Source organism: Coloeus monedula (genome assembly GCF_965178545.1).
Source record: "Coloeus monedula genome assembly, chromosome: 2".
NCBI lineage: Eukaryota > Metazoa > Chordata > Aves > Passeriformes > Corvidae > Coloeus > Coloeus monedula.
The window spans coordinates 8,177,244-8,199,449 of record NC_138782.1 but is presented as its reverse complement, the minus strand read 5'-3'; the positions used below and the strand labels follow the sequence as shown (position 1 = coordinate 8,199,449).

The following is a 22,206-nucleotide window of genomic DNA, read 5'->3' as shown; positions in this document are numbered from 1 at the left end:
ATCCTAGCTGGTACAAATGCTGACTAACCAAAAGCTTCACTATTACTTTATCAAATATTACTGTATCCTGCAGCTGTAGGGAGGAGGAGAGAAATCCAGCAGGCAGGAATTGTGCAGCAAGATTGATTTCTTTAATTATTTTACAAACTCTTTTATAGACTTTTTCTTCATAGTCTAATTGGACAAAGGATCAGCCACCCCCTGGGTGGATTGGCTAGAAATCCTAAACATCCACTGTCAAAATATTTTTCTACTGAAATAAACATAGTTCTACAAGGTCACAGGTGTTCATAGTTTATAGAACTTCTGCTCATCTCTCTGTGAGAGAGAAAAGTATCCCACGGGCTTAGAAAGCAGCAGGAAAATTCCTTGCTAACAGCATTTTTGTATCCACACTTTGCAATGCCTTGTTTGTAAGAAAGCACATTATATGAACTACTTTTCTGTGAGATGAACCTGAGAACTTAACTTTGATCTCCAGCATGATACGTAATTGCAATGTAAACACTTTTTTTTTGCTTTGGTGTTTGTTGGTATAATATCAAGTCTTTTGAACTGTATTTGACATTACCATAGAGCTTAGGAAAATAATGTGCAAGTTTTTTCCTATACATCTTAAGAGAAAACATTTAAATTTTATTTTAAATTATCTACCCAAAATAACCTATTGCAATCTATTAATTTAGTTTTTCATCAGGGCAAAACTCTACATTAATTGTTCTGCAGTTTAAATACTGTAATTTCACTTCAGAGCCAACCTTGCTTGATTAAATCTGCCTTAAATGAAACAGCCAAGAATTCTTTTGATTAAAGTTAATGAACAGAAGTTAGTGTGTATCTATCCTTTCTTGCAAATAGAAATCAGTAGGTAAGAGCATAGGATCCTTTTTTTAGTGAGTTCAGATAATGTATATTCAGTTTTTCATATTTTTTTAAGCAAGAGCTTTGTAAAGGAAGCACTTGAGTCAGTGAATGTATCTACTCCTGTTTTAACTCAAATATCTTTTATTCCTTTGTGAGTTGATAGGTCTGTTAATGACACTAAAAAGAAATTTTCCTGAAATCCCAGCTACTTTGGATACTGCATTTCTGTATCATATCAATTCCCCTGACTATTCTTTTTTTCTTCTCTTAGACTTCTGCTTTGTTGTGGTAATGAAGATTATTCTTAGCCCAGTTTTCCCATTGTGCAGCCAAGAGAAACTGGGCAGGAGTCTAAGCTGACATAGCAGATTGAGCTGTGTTTCTTGACTCTGTGGTCAGAAGCCTTGCAGTCATGGACCCACTAGACTGTCTTTCCTACCCTTGCTGTCACCAGTGTGTTTAGGAAAAAACAACTGTTATGCTGACAAAATCCAAACAGGTTGTTGCTTAAAGGAAAACAAAAACTCTCCCCAGCCTCAGTCGTTCTCCTTGTCTCTGTTCCCTGTTTCCTCTTCCCTGTTCTCAGGGCTACATTTCCTCAGGTTGGTTTGCAGACAGCAAAGGGAGAAACAAGCAAAATCCCTGATGGGGTTTTTAGGGATCAACAGTTGGTTAGAGTGTGGTGCTGGTAACACCAAGGTGGTGGGTTCCATCTCCAGATGGACCATTCCATTAAGAGTTGGACTGGTTCTTGTGGGTCCCTTCCAACTCAGAATATCCTGTGATCTAGAAATAAAGCTCAGCAGTCAGTAGGAGTCATGTGTTATCTTTTGCTGCCACTTACAGAGCTCAGGGAATGAAAGTCAACCTGTAACTATGGTAATGTGAGCCTATGTCGAGTTCTGTAGAAGCATATACATCTTTTTGGCATTGCTTCTGCTCTTCTTTTTTCTTGGTACTTTGAACCTCTTTAAAAGATAGACACACTCAATTTATTTTAAATTAATAATATAATTGTCCTTAACCTCCTCACTTCCTGATGTCTGCTGATGAGGATTCAATGATAGGTGTTAATGCAAGAGGCAGAAATAAATCTTAAATGAGCTGCATAATTCAGTTTTGCTGTCCAATCTGTAGAACTGTCTGGGGAACGTATTGCAGACACTGAACTGGCTGAAATATTGCTGTTACCTTCAGCCAAAATTAACCTTCCAGAATTAGATTAACTTAGAAGTCAAATCTTTTGTTTGTTTTTTAGTTTTTATTTTCACTTGAGTTCCTTTGGAGGTGATGATTTCTAGGGTTTGGGGTTTTTTTTAATAAGGCTCTAAATTTAGCCATGCTGTCTTTCCCCTTTAAAAGTAACATTCAGCTGACATGACTCCAGGAATCTGGTTCTTAAGGAAAAGGTGAAATAAGGGAAATAGCACCTTTTTCTTGAACTTAGATTAATTCTTGTTATTTAAGTGTCTTATTAATTTTTGAATTAACACCTTGGTGGAAGCCAGCAGTAGAAATGTCTGAGAAGAAAAAAACCCTCAAAATATTTGTCATCAAATGTGGGCAAACAGAATGTTTGAATCTGCCTGAGACCTTGAGGTTTTCCTTGAAGTCATGAGGACAGAAATGTTTTAATGAGATTTTAGCTTATTCATCACCTGAATATTCAGTATGAACTTCATAAATACTCCCCATGAGTCTTTGTTTCACTGCCCCATTCCTATATAACTGAGAGAACCTATGCTAGTTATAGGTAAATTGATGTCTCTATTGCAAAAATCCTATCAAGTGGGGCAAGTGTTTGATTTTTTTCCTGGCTGACACCAGTCATAAAGAGCTTTCAAAACTACTATATACATGTTTGTTCGAAGTGATTACTAAAAGGAAATTATTAGACACAGACATGAGCTTACAACATCCTTAACAACAAAGCTTTCTAAAAGGAGCTTTAAATCCAGCTGCTCATCAGCCTGGCTCTTGAAGAATGATTGCCTCTGACAGTGTCGTGGTAAATACTGTTCTTAGCAGAATCTAGGTGAGATGGACTTCAGAACTCATTCAGAATATATTTGGTACTTACTGGAAGATAAAAGGAAAATCTTCTCTTTTTTCACAGGCATGAATGCACACCAGTAGCACTGCTGGTGCAAAAGCAAACCATTGCAACTGTTGGTTTTAATGTTTGATAATCCTAGAGAGGATTGTTTCATAACCATAGTCTGAACAACAGAATGCAATATCTTGGAGTGATGGCTTTAATTTCCCACTAGAGGAATAGGATGCAGTGGGATCAGGGAAAGAAAGAGCATAGATGCATCCATGAAGACAAGAGAAGAGTGTGTGTGGCTAGGCCATATTGTGAATATCAGTTATATGAAATCCATGTCATAGATCATTTTCTAACTTAGGTATAGTCAGTCTGCACCAGGTGCCTTTCATAACCTCTAGTAACCACTGAAAAATTTTAGAACAAAAATAACTGCTTTTCAGCAACAGCACTGAAGTCTTGCTGCCAGACAGTAAGACTTTGCAGTTAGCCATCTGAAAGCAAGTTCACATCAGGTTCCCATCCGTCAGCGCATCATTAGGGCAGCCCAAGGCACATGGCTTTTCTGGTTTTGAAGCATCAACCCTCAAAGAGGAGTGGCAGCAGTTCTCAGCAGCAAAGCATTTAATCTTTTTTTGGGTGGTTCTGCTTCTTGTGTGGGACCCTGTTGACTTCAAAAAATGAATAAATAAAATTTATTTTACTTATTGGCTACAGTCACTAGATACAAAGAAGCAGAACTTTGCATAGGTCAGCCATTGATCCCATACCAATAAAATGTTACTTTGATTAAATACCGTAGACCTTCAGCTAGCCCACAGCAATGCAAGATATTATTCTTGTAATAGAAACACATGGTAAAGATGTTAATTTAGAAGGAACAAAAGCCTGAGGTTATTTTCTGGATGAGTTAATTTTAAGCTCTGGTTTGACAGGCTACTGGATGCAAAAGGAATGGTAAGTGTGGTCTCATTTGCTCAAACTCTGGGCCGAATTCAAGATCAGGTCTGAAGCTCTTGCTCTGCAGAGTTTTCTAGAGGTAACTTGGCATAATATATGTACCCCTTTAGAAGAATTTTGGTGGTTTTTTTCTTTAGGTGTATAGCTTCAGGTCCCTACCTCAAAAAATGATCTTTTGTGATCAAATGTTTATCTCCATTACAACCAAAGAATTAAATAGGATTTGCAATTTGGATGCCTTTTTATTTTTCTCTCTCCTTTTTAGATATTTCAGTGTATCAGAAAATAAGGAGGTATGTTTATCATGATTTAGTAAGTTTAGAAAATGTGACAGCATATAGTTTGAGCCCCAGTTTAGCGCCACATCCTAGTGTGTTTTGCTGTCAGGACGGAATAAATTTCCCAACATCCTCCTACAAATGAAGTTTTGAAGTTGTGTATATTCATCGCCATCTCCAGTAATGGCTCTGCACATACAGATGTGGGCAGATGAATAAAAGGAGTGCTCAGCCAAGGAGACTGGGTTGAATTTGGTGCTACCTGTTTCCAAAACAAGCATATCAGTCATCCTCTGGCATGTGATTTCACCAGAGGAAGCAGAGGGTGATGTGTGTCAAGTTGTTTGGTAGGTGTTTGCCAAGCCCACTCCAGCGGATGGCACACTGTCGCTACTGGCCCAGGGATGTGTGCTAAATTCAATCCTGTTGTTCTTTCTGAATAAATTTTGACAAGACTTGTTTTGACTTGTGCTCTGGAGAAAAGATTGGTTTCCTTCATTAATCAGGTCTGTTTTGGTCCTTTTCAGTATGGCCATTCACTTCCCAAAGAAGACTCACACTGATAGACCACCTGTAAATCATAGCCCTTGCTGCCTTTTTTTTTTTGCTTCCCTGCCAGCCTACAATTCAGTTTTCATTGGAGCTGCCTAAAGCCAATAAATGTAAGCTTTTAGCATGCAGACATTGTAAGAAATATTAAGTCCTGTAGATTTTAAATTAATTTTAGGCAGAGTAAGATTGTAATTTGGGATGTAGACTGACTTCAGAAGTTAATTCAATTGATGTGGCATAATAGTAATTCAGCATAGTGTGCTCATGCCATTAGATTTGCACAGAAAAATGCTCCAAATACCTATAATGAATAGTTTGGGTTTTGAAAACCTGAGAGAGCAGTTTCACCTTTAATCATAACTGGCATCTCTCAGAATGCTTGCACATTAAGAAAATGCAAAAAGGTATATGAATTTGAGTAAATTTAAGTACCACCTTGGGTAAAATTAAATTTTAGTGGCACTCAAGCACTTCTGGAGATGTAGAGGTAAAATCTGCTTCACCTGTACAGCTTTGGAGGAAACTAACTCTGATTCAAGGAATCTGCGTTACGCTGTGCATGAAAAACATAGAGAGACTTTCCCAAGAGGCTAAAATTGTAAGTCCTGGTATTTTTTAGTGCAATTTAGCTGCTTAAAGAAGCTTGATTTTTACCTGCTTAGTTCCAAAGTCATTTAGGTACCTCTAAACATGCCCAAAGGAGTGCTGTATGGTGGGTGCTTGTGGAATTTGCCCCTAGGCAGCTCGAAACTGCTAACTCTCTGAGCTGAGGGAAAAAAAATGAAAAGAGAACCCAAAAAGGGAAGGAAAGCCTTTGCCTAAACAAGGACCAGATAGCCCAGAAAGTGAATACCCTGTAGCAAAAAAACTGGAAGCTGACTGAGAGTGACAGTTTTAAAAGCACCCACGATGACAACCCCTCCACACACAAGGTTCCCATTTTGGTAGGTCTTATGATACAGTAACAACATTGGGGGGCGCAGACAGATATGGAATACAATAATATTATGGATTACCCCAGGACATTCCAGCCCTTATCCCATATCATCTCATTAATGCCCAAATTAATACATTTCAACTGTAAACACATATATCTATACATATCTACATATAACTATATACAAATACAATTATTTCAGTGGTCACTGACCATCCCCCAGGATATGGACAGAGTTCATTGCGTCCATGACTGATATGACTGGAGAAGTCCATTCTCATTGTCCTTGGTAATTAAAATATGCAGTGGCAGTGACATTCAGCAACCAATGGTACATTCCAACCTTACAGGCTGTTCTCACCCAAAGTCGAATCCCCCTGAGGTACACAATGTGTTTTCCCATCCTTCTGCGTAACCCACCAAGAGTAACCAGGTCCTTGAGCAAAAACAATCTCACAGATGGGTTTGCCTTTGCTCAAGGCAGAATTAATCCAAATGGTCTTTCCTAACATACCTCTCATATGCACAACAGGGACTTCATAGTCATTGCTGCTATAGTCCTAGTGTCTGCTGTACACAGGGGTTTGGATTGGGCAGGGCCAGCTCAGTTAGTGGAATCTCTGTTGTTAACTAACCATGTAGCCTCTGCTAAATGCAGATCCCACTGCTTGATAGTCCCGCCATCCCTTGCCTTCAGTGTTGTTTTTAAGTTCATTGCACTGCTCAACTTTAGCTGCAGCTGGTGCATGATAAGGAATGTGGTACCCCCATTCAATACTATATTCCCTAGCCCAGGTGTTTATAAGGCTGTTCTTGAAATGAGTCCTGTTGTCTGACTCAATTCTTGTAGGGGTACCATGCCTCCTGGTACTTGCTCAAGGCCCAGGATGGTGTTCTTGAAAGTGGTGTGAGGCATGGAGTGTGTCTCCAGCCATCCAGTAGTTGCTTCTACCCTTGTGAGTACGTAGTGCTTGCCTTGGCAGGTTTGCAGCAATGTGATGTAATCAGTCTGCTAGGCCTCCCCATACTTACGTTTGGACCACTGCCCCTCATACCACAGGGGCTTCACCCTCTTGGCCTGATTGCATCACACATCTCACAACCATGGATAACCTGAGCTATGGCATGTGTGGTTAAGTCCACCCCTCAGTCATGAACCCATCGGTATGTCACATCTCTTCCCTAATGGGCCCACCAGCTAGGAACAACTACCCCTTGTGTTGCCAATCCAGGTTTACCTGACACCTTCATTTTGGCAGTTCAATCCACTGTTCATTGTTGTGGTGCTCCTCATTTGTCTTGACGCTTAGGCACGTGGGCATCCACATGATGGACTTGCACTGTCAGCTTCTCTACCCGGGTAGCGATGCCTTGCCACCCAGATTGGTTTTCTACTATGCTGCCAGTTGGCCTTTTTCCACCTTTCCAGCTACCCCCACAGAGCGTTTGCTACCATCCACAAGTCATTGTGGAGGTAGAGCGTTGGCCACTTCTCTTGCTCAATGATGTCCAAAGCCAGCTGGATGGCTTCCAGCTCTGCAATCTGACTGGATCCATCTTGTCCTTCAGTAGCTCTCTTAACTCACTGCATAGGGTGGCCTGCACTCTGCTACTAGAGGAATGGAGAAAAATGCATTAGCAGTATCAATAGGGGCATCACTTTGCTGCCTTGGACTCTGGCTCATACTGAATTTCAAGCATGTCCGGCATGGCAGCACTCAGTGGTGGTGTAACTTCATTTAGACCATGTTAGGCTCCATTCCTCATCAGACTTATGCACAGGCCATATGGGCTTTTAAAGGGTGAATGAGTCTACTGACCATTCCCTGGCTCTCTAGTTCATGGATCATCTTATGTATGGGAATCTCAGAATCTCGGTGTGGTATTGCCTATGATGTATTGTAGTGGTGGCAATTGGTTCCTGCTCTTCTTCCACCCTCAGGAGTCCTACTGCAGAAGGGTCCTCTGAGAGACCAGGAAAAGTGTTCAACTGTCTAATTCCCTCTGCCTCCACAGCAGCTATCCCAAAAGCCCACCTGAATCCTTCTGGGTCTTTGAAATAACCACTCCTGAGGAAATCCATGCCAAGAATACACAGTCTGGACCAGTCACAGTAGGGTGTTTCTTCCACTCTTTTCCATTTAAGCTCACCTCAGCTGCCAACAGAGTCAACTCCTGCCATGTCACCCCAGCAACAGAAATGGGTTCTGCTCCCACGTGTCCTGATGGTATTGAAGTACAGTGCGTCAGTGTCAACCTGGTATTCTTGTGGTTCTGGTGTACCAGGCCATCAGATCCACACAGTCCAATAGACCTGATTTTCTCTGGCCTCTATCTGGCTCTTTTAGTCCTGACTATTGTTTCTTTCCTGGGCATACCTTCTGGAGGTCCCTTCAAGGGGTTCAGACCTATCATCCTCTGCTCTGTTATACCTAGCAGCTTGGTCTTGGGAAACTGGAGCTACATTCATTCTGGTGGAACTCCCTCTGCTAGTTTCCTCCTTCAGTTTATGCACCTGTGCTGCCAGGACAGAAGTGGACTTTCCATCCCATCTTCTCATGTTTTCCTCATACTCACACAGAAAGAACCACAGGTGAGCTTGTGGGGTGTACCCCCTCTCCCTAGCTGGGGGATGTCTGCTTCTGATAACGGGGGCTCTGGTTTGTACTGACAAGGCTTGGAGAAGGCCCTCCTTAAGCTTCTTGCTGAGTTTCTGATGGGTCTCTGCAATCTTGTCTTCCAGTTTCCACATACGCTCCGTCAGGTCTTTTTCCACAGATGACATTTGGGCTTCTGATGAGCCATGTACAGGGTCTTCATACACTTGAAACCTCCTTGTCAGAGCACCCATTGTCTCGTCCTCCTCAATCCACCGCAGTGGTGCTAGGACATAAGCTTGTGTCTCTAGTCATGAGAGTTTGAGCCACATCAGTGTTGTACCTTTTACCAGGTCTGGACTCTTAGTGGTTTGGTTGTCATATGAGAGAAGGATCTCCATCACATCCAGTTCTTGCAAGCATTGGGTTCCTTGCTTGTGGTCTTCCAAAGGCCTTGCTGCAGCTGGAGGTCTTCTGGGCAAAGGTACCTGTCCTTCAGACTTGTTAAAAGCAGCGTTCAGAGGCTGAGAGCTTCAGGTCTCCCTGTGGTTCCCTGATCAATACTCACATCATATGACAGGAATCCCAAGTGCCTTGCTTCAGTGCTGTCCAAAATTCTACCATTGCCTGTGCTGTCCCAGACTCAGATCAACCAACTTAATATAGACTCATTGGGCTGTCAGGTGAGATCTTTTCTCAGATTGTGAAGACTTTCTAAGGACAAAGACTCAGTAATTATTTCTCATTCATCTGCTGGCTGTGAGAGTCCTGGCTCCCTGTCGTCATTCATCGTGCAAATGGATTTGGTTTTAGATTTCTGTCTGTGGACAGCAGCAATTGCTATTAGCTAGGCTGCCCTTCTGGTTTAACTGCAGCCCGACTGACCAGGGTGTCTGCTGATTTGTTCTCCTGCCTCTCTGGCTGTACCTGCTGCTGTACGAGCAGTGTGTGATAAGCATTAACTAGGGCCCAGCACCTTGCACCTTCTTCTCTTTAGATCTGTCATCACAACTTTTTTTCAGGTATTACTTCACCTCAGCTGGATTCTGAATTTTTTCGGGGGAAAGTTCCAAACTATCAGGGCAGAGAATTCCTTCAGGGCTTGGCCTACATCCTCCCACATCCCACACCACTCAGAATTTTCCACTACTGGGGTGCATCTCTGAACAACCTCTCTGGAAATCTCAGCTCTGATTTTAAACATGCTGTAGGCCATATAGAGGAGAGATAACAGAATTAAAAACAAAAATGTGGTGTCTTTAACATCCAGAGGCTACTGAACATTCTCGAAATGTTCATGCCAGACCTGAAGGGAGAGAAGGACATAAAAGGCTGGGAAAAACTATCCCCTGCTTTTCCTGCAACTGGCTGGGTGCGGTTATTAATAAACTCCCAAAAGAGGCAGCTGAGATCAGGACAGGAAAAGAGCAGAGAATACACATCCCCAATAATAACTCTCGTTGCCTCTGATGTTATCTTTTCATGTGTTATTGTCACAGAGTATATCAACACAGCAATCCTGGTTTGTGTCCCTGATGTGAAAAAGATATATATATACCTGGGGCAGAATTGTCAGTATCTATGGATAAGTATACATACCTAAGTGCCAGAAAACCATTATTAAGGTGGGCAGCATGGTGCCCAGTGAGTCTTGTACCCAATACAAGGTCTTCAGGACAAGAATGTTATTTTTTCACTTTCTCTCTTTTCCCCATTAAGTTGGGCACCAAATTTGTCTTGGTTTGAGACAATTTTAAAGCACAACACTATGGAAAGAGTTGTCTCCCCTTAAGGGTTCAAACAATCCCTTCCCACCCATAAGGAATGAGATACTATTAGATAAGTGAAGAAATAACAGTTTACTAACAAGCAGAACAGCAACAGACAAAAAATAATGGTAAATAACTGCTATATACAAAATTGCCATGTCTCGTGAGAATGGAGAGAAACACGAAAATGCTGGGGACATCCCCCATTCCCCAAGATGACGCTCTGCACCCAAGCGCATAGTTTGAATGACAGAGGGAAAGGTGGTGTCAGTCTTGCTCCCATGCCCATCCTCACTCTGCTTATCTCCCTGACATCTGGAGGTCAGATTGGTATTCTCCAGACCAAGGGCTAGAACTCAGGGAGGGACTTCAAATTCCTTGCAGCAAGAGACGACAGGGCAGGCAAGGCAAGGCATCTGGGCTGGGACGACTTGTGGTCCTCTTTGGCCAGGCACCATTGACAAGTTGGAGCAGCTTGGACTGGAGTGGGGCTCAGTGGCAACACTTGGGTGCCGGTGGAATTTGCCCCAAGGCAGCTCAAAATGGCTAACTCTCTGAGCCGAGGAAAAAACCCAAAAAGTGAACCCAAAAAGAGAAGGAAAGCCTTTGCCTGAACAAAGACCAGGTAGCCTGCAAAGTAAATACCACATAGCAAAAGAACTGGAAGGCGCCTAAGAGCGACAATTTAAAAAACACTCATGATAACAACCCATCCACATGCAGGGTTCTCATTTGTAGGGTCTTAAAGATACAGTAACAATTTGGGGGGGCTGCAGGTAGATATGGAATACAATAACATTATAGATTATCCCAGGACAGAGCTACATTACATTTTTGGTAGGAGCTTTCAATCTCATCTCCTCCCGTGTAGCTTCTTAGCTAACAGCTTCAGTCCAACAAGTTAAGAGTTTGACTGTCATAGTCAAATTGCAAAGATATTTGCTAGTAAATTAAAAAAAAAAGTGACCTAGCATAATATGCCTACTTGCATTATTTCTGTTAAGGGAAACTTGCAGCGTAGAATTTGTTTTAGATGAAAATTGGTGTGGGTGTTGGAGTTTTATGTAGACTTGTAAGACATGCCAAAAACACAGGGTAAGGTAATACTGATTGGGCTGTTCTCAGTCTATTTATTTATTTATTTATTTATTTATTTATGGGCTGACTACTAGGCATTACCTGTAAAAAGCCTCACTTCTGATTAGAACTAATCAAAGTGAGCAGGAAGGGTTTGATTAAAATGAGCCAATCCTTGATTCCTGGTTTGTGTTTATCCAGCTATGAGGCTAATTAATGCCTGCCAACCTGAAGCAAATAACTCCCCTCCTTTTAATATGATGTTGATGCCTTAAGAACCTATAAATGAAACAACACACACTTTTGAGATAAGTATAGGAGGTAATGTAAAGCCTGGTCTTTATTGGAGGCCTCCAGGGGCAGATACGGAAAATGTCCACAAAAGCCCACCCCCACGGGGTGAATACAGTTTTTATAAGTTTAGCAAATGAGCATAATTGATAAAAATCACCAATTAGGAGCACAAATGGTGATGCAATTCCTGCCCAGTTCAAGCCCCTTCTAAGTCCTCCCCCCTTAGATGGAAACTGAACTTGTTTATGAAAAATATGTCTTGAAGAGCTGTTTTTTGGCCTTGGTTCCTAAGGAGAACCAAGATAGGATAGGGGCTTTGGAATATGTTTTGTCTTTCTGCCTATCAGGGCAGGGAAAAGTACTGGGAAAACTAGCTACAAATGCAGTAATAGGCTACAAAGCTACAAATACGTGTGTAAAGAATGCAGAGAATATATAAAAGAAAAAAGGCAAAAAATCATCCGGCATCAATGTGACTATTGCAGTGGTGACTTGCCATTTTCGAACGTGGATCTGTCTTTATTCTCCTAAAAAGTGTATATACAAATTGTCCGCAGCTTGAGCAAGGTCTCTGGCACCAGGGACAGACATGTTCTGTAGGCAGTTGTCAGCTTTTGCTACTCAAGGAAGCTTTGCACAGGTTTGACAGTGTCTAATTCTGCAGGGTATTTTGTGAGGAGAACCCAGCCATTCTGGTCTTTCAGCAAAAGATAATGGGCCAGGTGTTCCTGTCATAATTATAGAAGTTTTCTCTCCCAAGTTTTTCTACAGAAATAAGATACTTTAGGCACCAGGTAGTCTCCCAGGCAGTAAGTCTTTTTTCCATTGCTCTGAAATCACAACTGCACAAAATGACCTAAGGATATGTGCAGGAGATTAATGTGTTCAGATCCACAGGTGACATTAGGTACTTCTGAGGGGCCTGAAATATCACTTCGGATATTGAATATCACATGCTGTTCTGCTCATGTACTTTACTCAAATCTGCTTTATAATATCTTGCAATATATGCCAAGGTGTTGGGGAAAAAAATTGAAGCTTCATGTTTTCTTTATTAGAAAAAGAAAACAGCCACAAAAGACCAAAATGTTTCTGAGCAAGTTATATCTGGTGAGTGGAGTGATGCCTTTTCTTGGTCTTAAAATCAAGAGTCATACACGGTTAGAAGGGCAAAAGGGATTTTACCTTGGTATTTATTTTAAGGATCCATAGGTGCACACGTCCAGGTCATGTGCATTGAAATGCAACCCGCCGAATACCCCCTCGGAAAGATTGTGTATAACATTATAGGTTTTACTAATTAGAATATCTCTCAAAGATTCCCCAGTGAGAGGCTCAAGTGAGCCCCCCTCCCCAAGGAGCCTTCCCCTGGATGGTTCTATCTTGGTTTACAGAATATGTTCTGGAGAGGACCTTGGGGTCTGGGGCACACTGATCCCTAGCTACGAAGCTTCTAAAATGTTTAGTCTCTTAGCTTGACAAACAAGTCCAAGAATGTAGAGAAAAAGCACTAAGAATACTGAAGTTGTAAAAAAGATATAACAGGGGTATAAAAGAAAAGGCAAAAAAATCTTCATGGCATCAGGAGAATTGATCTAAATTTGGAATTGGTGGAAGTGAAGATATTAGTTGTAGTCTGGTACAGTCCCCCATCCTTTTGGACTGCTGTCCTCCAAAGCACTGGTACCGCATATTCTATAGTCCTGCTATCTGCAAATTCTTTCCCTGCTTGCTCAAATTTAATAAATCCAGAAATGGATCTGAAACTATGGGGAGACCTATCAGAGCATTAAGCTAGCAATTACTCAGTCCTATTGCCCCAGTGTCTTGGTTTAAAAGCCAGGTGTCTGCCAAGGAAGGCAGGAACCTTCCTGGAATGGGGAATATGAACCCCTTCTCTCCAAATTATTCTAATTTTGAAATCAAGGGGCTTTCAGGCAAAGATAAGGGAAAAGAGTAACAGTTCTTTACTAGGAAAAAAAAAATATAGTATATAGTATATAGTAAGGTATACATAAGTCAAACAAACAATGAGAGCAGCAACAATAACAAAACCAGAAATCTCAGTCGTTGTTTCCCCTTCGGTGCAGTTCCACTCACAGCCGGCAGCGGCGCTGGTGGCTCCCAGCCGGGCAGGGCGGGTGCAATGATTACTCCGCAGCTGTAGGGGGTGCGAGCTCAGCCTCCTCTCCACATGACAATGGCGACTGAGGCGACAGGGAAAAGGGGAGGTGGCTCCCTTTGCAAAACGCACGGGGAGCAGCCGGTCTCAGTGCCTCTCCAGGTGGTGAGCTGGACTGTAACAGTAACCTCGGCCAGCTGGAACAGCAGAGGTTAGGTGAGCTGGGGCGGCAAATGAAGTGTAGCAATAACCCCGAAGGGGTGGCAGGAACAGCAGGTGTTCGGGCGGACACGGGGTGTCGAGTTAAAGTGTAGCAAAAAAAAAAAAAAAACAAACCCGAAGCAGAGGCAGAAAACAGCGGGGCTGGGCAGTGGCAGCCGGGCTCCTGCAAACAGCCGGGAGATGCTCCCTCTGGAGAGGGGGAGGGGGTCAGGGTCCCGGGTTTCTCCTGAGGCACCCAAGCAGATAGTGAAGGTTCCTCCCAGTGAGATTGGGTATTGAAAAGGTCCCAGTTCAATGACCGCTCTTGTGAAGAGAGGCTCACCCACAGTAAGGAGAAGCAGTAAAAGGACAAAACTCCATAGTAGCAGCAAATTCTCCCTGCAGCGGCAGTCCAGCACCAAGACCACGACTGTCTCTCCTCCAATCCCAGAGAGAGAAAGCAAGAGCTGAACCCAGCCCTTGGCCCCCAACCAAGTCTCAAAGCATCTCTGCCCTTCCTAAGAGAAACCCCCCCGGCTAAAAGACTGCAGCCAACTGCACCCCTTCCCCCATCCTCCCCATCCTGGCCACGTCTTTTGTCTCTTAAGTATCATCGTTCCCATCTCTTAAGCAACAAATACGAGAAAAATTCCCTGGGAGAAATAAAAAAAAAAGGAAGAATCCTAACCTCCAACACCCAGTTTAGCCTTAGGTAGTCCCGGAGGGAAGGGTAGATGGTTTGAGTGGAAGACATAAGAGGGAAACTTAACTGGGGTGGACTGACCTGTGACCCGCAGAGCTATACTTGCAGACTGTAGGAGAAGCCTGCTGGGATCACTGCCTCCAAAACACTTCAGTTTGGACAACTTGAATGTGCTTTGGCATTTAGTGTCAGAATATTTTGCATGAGAAAACTTGCTCCCTTGGGACTCAGTTTCTAAATGAATTTTCTATGCTATGGCTAATGGCTGTCCTTGTCTTCCATACCTAACCCAGATAATCTAGTCCTGGGTGGTGATTGAGATGTGGTGCATGTCCTGGATGAAGCAGAGCTGGCTTAGCTTGCAGCCCTTTTCCTAAGAGTTCCCATCTTCTGCATTCCAATCCTAACTTATCTCCCTGTACAGAGTCTTAATTCTTTTTTGCCAGTAAAAACCGCTCAAAAAATCAAAAAAAACCCCCCAAAAAAACAACAAACAAAACCACAAGGAAGAAGCAAATCCAATGAGAAGTTTGAATCCTATTTTTCTTGGTAACTTGTATATTTTCTTGTCATATTCTGTATAAAGCATCTCCTTAGGCAGGGCCTTTCGCCAACCTGAAGTCTCTGTGGGACACCAACACTTGTCAGTACCATTTCAGCCCAGCCTTATTTTTGTCTGTAGGATGTAGTTAGAGACAATAGCTGGCACTTCTGCAGTATTTAATATTTTGAAAAACCACCTTGGAAGTAATTTTTTTCTTTTCAACTCATCAATTGAAGTGTCCAAAAGAGAGAAAGTTGGTTAATTTGGAGAAGGATCTCCAAATGTTGATTTTCCTTTACAGGTGCCCAACAATTTTTTAGGAGACAAATGCAGAAGGACACGTCTTCCCATTTCTGCATTCCAGCAGGCTCCTTTTACATGCCTTGTCTTTTACACAGATCCTTGTTTTTGTGATCACAGATTGGAAGTGAATCATGTGCCTGTCTGCTTGCTTTGGGGTAGAGTCTTTCTTGGGGAGATCTGACTTTGCAAATACCTAATTACAACATAATGTGATTTTTTAGAGTCAGGGAATATGCTTCAATCTGTCTGGTTTTGAGGGTTTTTTTGGTAATCGGATTCATGTACTCTAGAAAAAAGCTGTGATACCTGTGTATGCTTTGGTCTGTGAATAATTCAAATCAAGATCTGATTTAAAGCCTGCAGCACTTAACACTAGTCAATGGAATAATTATGTGATTGGTGCTGAGAGGAACTAGCATCTATATTAGAGGGAGAGAGGAGCCTATGTTAGAAGTTAGATGAGCAAGTTAATTAGTCCCACCTCTGTCACCAGTGACCTTTTGTGATCTTGTGGTAAAGCTTTTGACTGTCAAATTAACATGCAGGTGTTGAAAAGGTGGTATTGTCTCAAAGAAGAGAAGCTATTGTCTCAAAAAGTCCCCAAAGCCTTGTAAGGTTTATCTTACTAAGCTTTCTGGTGCTTTCAGCTCTGGCATATATTAGCAGGTGGTATTTCTAATGCTGATTTTAAAACATAACTTCTTAAGTATTTTAAGCACTGACTTTTTTGAGGAAATTGCTAGAAATAGCAGTATGAAAGCAAAAGCTCAAAGTGTTTTCAGTTTCTGAAAGTACCAGAGTTGATGAGTTTTTAAACACACCAAATTTTAATGAAAAAATCCAGTTCTTGCTAAGCTCTGCTATTGGTCTCTGAGGCTATCACTATTAGTAATGGATTAGGAGAACAATGTCACTGAACTGAATTCCTCTTTAATATGCCACAATTGAAAGGATGATAAGAAGACTTTAAAATTTCAGAAAAGATTTTTGATTGTAATAACTTTAATAACTTTAAATTAAGTTATGGCTTTACATTAAAATGTATAAAATTATGAAGTCCCCACATCACAAAGTAGTGCAAAAATCATTAGAATGACTTTGTTGTGCTGATGAATTAAGCATAAGATGAATGCTGGCCTACTGCTAAAAAGGTGAACCCTATTAAAATGATTTTTAAGCATTTTTAAGCATTTTAAATGGTTTCCATTTTGCTATTCACATAATTAAAAGAGAAGGAAAACTCAGACTAGGTAAAGAAAGAAGAACCTTTGGGCCTCATACCACTTCCTCCAGTTTTGTTTCATTTGCAAAGTTAAAACTTTCAGGTACAGCTGTCATAAATTTTAAGTTACAGGGCGTGAAGGTTGTATTGCCTTCAGAGAAGGCAAACACCACTGCTTTTCCTATTTTGGATTATTTTTTTAACCTGGCTTTCTATCTTTGTTTTGTACATGTGAAGAGTATTTCCAGTCTCTAAACTGGTGTTCCTGAGTGTGTTTAGCCAGAACAACCAACATGATTGATGTGTAAGTTGCCCATTTTACATGTCTGTTACAGTGCCAGGGTCCTGTGCCCTCACACTGAGACGTTTACAAACGTATCATTAGGATATTTTCCAGCAAACCAGCAGCATAGCAGGTCAAATGCTATTAGTGAAATGAAACTCCAAAGTGCATTTGGAAGAACACTGATTTACCAGACTAAATAATCCAGAACAAATGGCCAGAGTCTTAACAAACAAAAATGAGTAATAAAACCAAGCGTGTTGGAATATTTTGGCAGTTAACTAGTTTTTTCTTTCCTAGATAATCATGCAAACCTAGTAGCTGTAACACAGTGCTTTGCATGCCAGGGCCAATGTTGCTGTCAGTAGGAAATAATGTCATTAATTTGTATAAAATTTGGACCTATGAAGGTATCCTGAGCTTGCCAGTCTCTGCTAAGAAATTTTTTTTCAAGGACACATCAAAACAGTTCTGTAAATAGAGAAAAATTGTATCTGCTGCTGGAAATGGATTTTAATACAAAAGATTTGAAAACAGCTCTCCTCCTGCCCACTGAGTGCTGGCAGAGGAGATCCTTTCATCCAGCCTTGCTCCTACTCCAGCTGCTTGCAGTGGCCTCCTGGGCTGCAACGAAATGCATGCGGAATCCCTTCTGGATCTGTAAGGACCTTTTTGTCCTTTCTGGCATTTGGTGTTGATGTGCTCCTGCCCCTCTTCCAGCTTGCTGGGACCCTCATCCTCTCCTTGTCACATCTGAATTTGGGAAGCATCTTTCCGTTCATTAGTAGGGAGCACTCTTCGTTTTCTCCTGTCACTTTCTTACACTTCACTGTCCATTGCAGCCAACAGGACAGAACAACCTTCTCCTGTAGTACTCTGCCACAGCTCTTTGATTGATGCTTGTGATGTGAGCGCTTCTGCCATTAGTCACTGTTTCCTTACTACAAGGGAACAATCCCAGCCAGCGTCTTTGGGCAGAGCAGCCTGTACTTTAAAGAAGCAACAGCTTCTTTGTGTCAAGGGCACAGCAGCTCTGGGCTATATTAACATATCAGCATTGCAAACAAGGCAAATGCAGATCTGGGTTTTATAAGAGGGCTGATTTGTTCAGAGGTGGTTGTTGAAGAGCACATAATGTCAAGCCTTAGGTAGGAAACCGTCATACAAAATTAATTCCATTATTATCTGGTAGGGTCTGCATGCTGCCATTTTCCCAAGGATCTTTTTCATGTTCAAAGAAACTGTGATATTCACTCATCAGCTCTGGAGCACAGATGTGGAAAAGAAGTGTACCTGCTGTTCCTAGTGTATTACTTAGAGCAGAGAGATTTTTTACTTTGCCATTAGAACTATCATGCCAAAACAATGAGTAATGGCTTTACAGAAAAGACATGACAGTCAATTATCTGGCCATACATACCAAGGTGAATGCAGTAGGTCTTATGATGTGTCCAGTGAGATATTTTGGTACCTTTGAGCCTTTGGTAGTCATAAACTGGAGTTACTGCAGTAGTTTTTCAGCACAGTGCTAAAACTCTAACAGAATGACATGTTCTACATTTGATTTTCTACCATATTCATCCTTCAGGCATTACTGGTTTGGGACTTTTTGTAAAGAATCCTTGTTTGAGAACTAACTATGAAAAATGTTGATAACGACATCTGTTTCTCACTTTGAATTACATCTTAGTTTATTGGAGTTCATCTTGAAGGCATTTTTGTAATGAACTTTCTCATGAACATTAATACAACTTTTGGCAGATCTGAATAAAATAGAAAATGTCACCATTTCTGCCAAGAGAATTGTTTTTGTTGCAGCTGCTTTTTTTTGTTTGCTCTCTTTGTTTGTTTTCCTTCTTTCTGTGATACTAAAACAGCTGGTTTCTTAAATACATAGCAGGTTGTTACAGTTTGGAGGAATTCTTCTTCAGAAATGACTGAATAATTAGGACAGTTTCCTGAACAAACCACTTCCATGACCCCAAAGCCACTGCATTCAAATAACTAAATCTTGTGTTCTTCAGAGGAGAAAGTGCTTCTCTCTCTTGCAAATATATTTCCCATGTAATCCAAGACTAGTGAATGATTTGAAAGGTATCTGTCTGTAATCAGTCTGTAGTACAGAAAAGGAGTTTGTGCTCCAGATGAGATTTCCCTTGCAGGTGTTTGGGTGACACTGGATGTATTTTTAGCATCTGTCAGATCAAATCTTTTACCTAGAGCATTTGTTCAAAAGTTTTTAGTTACTAAGTCATGATAAATGAACCCACATATGATGGAAGCTTTGTCAGGTTTGTGAAAACTAACTGTGTTAATGTACATCCCCCAATTTCTCTAGGTACAAATGTGACTGCAAGTTGCACAGTAGTTGGTGAATATTAACTAGGGAAGGGAAGGGAAGGGAAGGGAAGGGAAGGGAAGGGAAGGGAAGGGAAGGGAAGGGAAGGGAAGGGAAGGGAAGGGAAGGGAAGGGAAGGGAAGGGAAGGGAAGGGAAGGATCTGCCACATGCTTCTCATTTGTAAGACTTTAAAAAAAAAAAAAAGGAAAAGAAATTTTAAGGGCAGCTCAGTGAAAAGATGCTGGTAGGTTCTGACATAATACAGAATTCATGCAAATCTTTCTGCAGATAGCCTTCATCAAAACAAATCCCATTCAATGCAAGGATTGTGGAAGCTTCATGAGGGAAAGATTTTTTAAGTCCTTTTGTGTCCATATGTAGTGAATGTCCTGCAGAATGGATTTGAGGTTTGCACCTGCTGTAGTGTTTGGTAATGCTAGACAACCGTATCAGCATGTCATGATTAGCAGAAAGCATTACATGACTGCAGAATAAACCAGGAAGCATCACACCACACAACCACAGAATAAAAGAGTTGCTAAGCTGGATGTAGGAAGGAAGTGGAAAATACTTCTTTTCTGCTTTTCCTGAGCCTAATACAGACATTTCAGTAGACTGTTTTATAAATGGATTTAAATGCTGAGGGTTATTGAAAGGACTATTCACGGCCCATGGAGATCTTTTTGGGGCTTTTGCTGTTCATTTAATTTGTCAAAGTCATTGTAGTCAATTTGATCAAGTAAACCTTATGACATTTTACGTTTCATTCCACAGAAATACCTCAGGAGCTTTTTCTCTGCAATGCTGAAGTCTCCATCATCTCCACTGCACATTGATAAAGTGGGGCTAACGTTGTCAAAATACACCATCTGTGAATTCTCACCCTTCTTCAGGAAAGGTGTTTTTGACTACAGCAGCCATGGGACCAGCTAAGTTTTATGCCAGGATCCTTATGCTGGAGGAGTATGGTTGGAGTGATGCCTTCACTTTTGTGCGAGAGGAATAAGGAAAAGAAAAAAAAGTGTCTCCTCCATACCTGGAAAGTTGCATCCAAACAGCACCAATTAGAGACAGCTACACCCCCACACTATCATGTGTCCTTCACCAGCTCTCAAGTTAGTGCTTGCATTCTCCTGGCATGAGGTATACAGACATTTTTGTGTAAGTTGTTCTGTTAATACTGTACAAAGATTCTGACTCTTGTGATGAGCTTGGATCCCCTCCTTGGCAGCAGTGCTTCCTTCCCATTTGCTCAGATAATTTGTTCTGGCCGTTGCAGAGCATCTCATGTTTACCATGGCACTGTGTCAGGCTGACAGAGGGTTTCTAAGCAGCCTTTTGGTTTCTGTCCAAGCTGTTCCTTAAAGAACAGTTCCTCTTTTGTTTCTTTATAGAAGTAACATGTTTAAGGTAATGCTCATACTCCACTGTTGTTTCATTTTCTTTCCCTTCCAGATACACAGTTTAACTATTTCACTGTATAACTGTATAGTTTTTCTCAGAAGAATTAAAGGGCCTGGGTAACCTGAATGCTTACAAAAATACATGCAGCAGGAAGAATATAATTTAAAGCCTCTCAAAGTCTTCCATGCTTGGTTGTTTGGAGGCAGAACAAATCACCCACCATTAATAAAGAAGCAAAGGAAGCAGTAGTTACTGAAGAACATGGTCAGCATCTTTTCAGATTTCATAATCATTCAGACTGTAAATAGAAACTCTGCACTGTACAGAACTCATAGCTATGCATAAAGCTGATGCAAAGTGCTATATATTGTTTTTTAAATACCTTCTTCACAATAGTTGTAAAATCTGATGTTTATTTGCATCAGTTAAAATTTGCAGGATTTAAATAATAGTACTTTAAAATTACTCAGGACTTATTCAGACTTGCACATGTATATACAAGTAGAACTCATTTTATATTGCTGCAGATCCAAAAATATGTATACACTATGACTGAAATTGAGTATGTATACATGGTAATGTGTAATTGGTTGTATAAAAATCAGAATTGAATGACTCCCAGTTATTAAAATGCATAATAAAAAGTAAGTTTTGTGTGCCATTTGTTCAGAGTGTGAAGCATTTTTTTCTGAGTTGACATCATTGACTGCTGGTAAGTTGTGGTAATCAAAATACTTAATGTCATAGAAAATTATTATTAAAACCTAAAGTAACAACACTGGTGGCATTTTTATTTCATGACCTAAATTACAGGAACAGTGGTGTTTTACATTTAATATGATACATTCATGGTCCTGGGGGAACTGGCCAAGGAAGTGGCTAAGGGCACTATCCATCATATTTAAGAAGTGATGGCACTCTGGTGAAGTTCCCACTGACTTGAAAAGGGGAAACATAACCCTCATTTTTAAAAAGGGAAATGAAGAAGACCCAGGGAACTACAGGCCAGTCAGTCTTGCCTCAGTGCCTGGCAAGATTATGGAGCAGGTCATTTTGGAAACTGTGCTAAGGCTTATGGTAAATAATTTGGTGATTGGTGACTGCTAGTATGCCTTCACTAAAGGCAAATCATGCCTGACAAATCTGGTGGCCTGGGAAGACCTTCTAGAACCCCATCCCATACCTACAGGGAGCCAGCAGGAAGCATGGAGAGGGACAAGGGCATGCAGGGATAGTGGGAATGGCCTTAAGCTGTTTTTATTAGATATTAGGAAGAAATTCTTGACTATAAGGGTGGTGAGGCACAGGCACAAGTTGTCCAGAGAAGCTGTGGGCAGCCTCTTCACTGGAGATGTTTAAGGCCAGGCTGGATGGGGCTGTGAGAAACCTGATCTAGTGGAAGGTGTCCCTGCCTGTGGCAGGGGCATTGGAACTAGAGGACTTTTAAGGTCCCTTCCAAACCAGGCCCTTCTATGATTCTATGATGATGTATAAAGATAACTGGATTCCATTACTAAGCATAGTCTGCCACAATAAGCATCTCTAATTAAAATCAAAAAAGAAAAAGAAAGAAAATATTAGAATGGATGATTGAAATTTTGAGAGTATTTTTATTATTTTGATTCATTTCAGGGAAAACAAAAGTTTGGGTAAGATTTTTAAGCCCTATTATCAGCAGGGTAGGATTTATTGCCTTTGAATAAGTCTGAC

At 41.2% G+C, this 22,206-nt stretch overlaps 1 protein-coding gene across 5 annotated transcripts in view; it reads left to right on the top strand.

Annotated features, from left to right (window-relative positions):
- LOC309584915 (kinesin-like protein KIF16B) overlaps nt 1–21,144 on the top strand; it is a 171,854-nt gene extending 150,710 nt beyond the window's left edge. For all 5 annotated transcript variants that reach the window (XM_082301249.1, XM_082301248.1, XM_082301250.1 and 2 more), the window contains one exon: nt 19,867–21,144. In XM_082301249.1, coding sequence (XP_082157375.1) covers nt 19,867–20,025 — 159 coding nt within the window. In that variant the 3' untranslated portion in view covers nt 20,026–21,144. The remainder of the gene's footprint in view (nt 1–19,866) is intronic.
- Nucleotides 21,145–22,206: the final 1,062 nt, after the last annotated feature.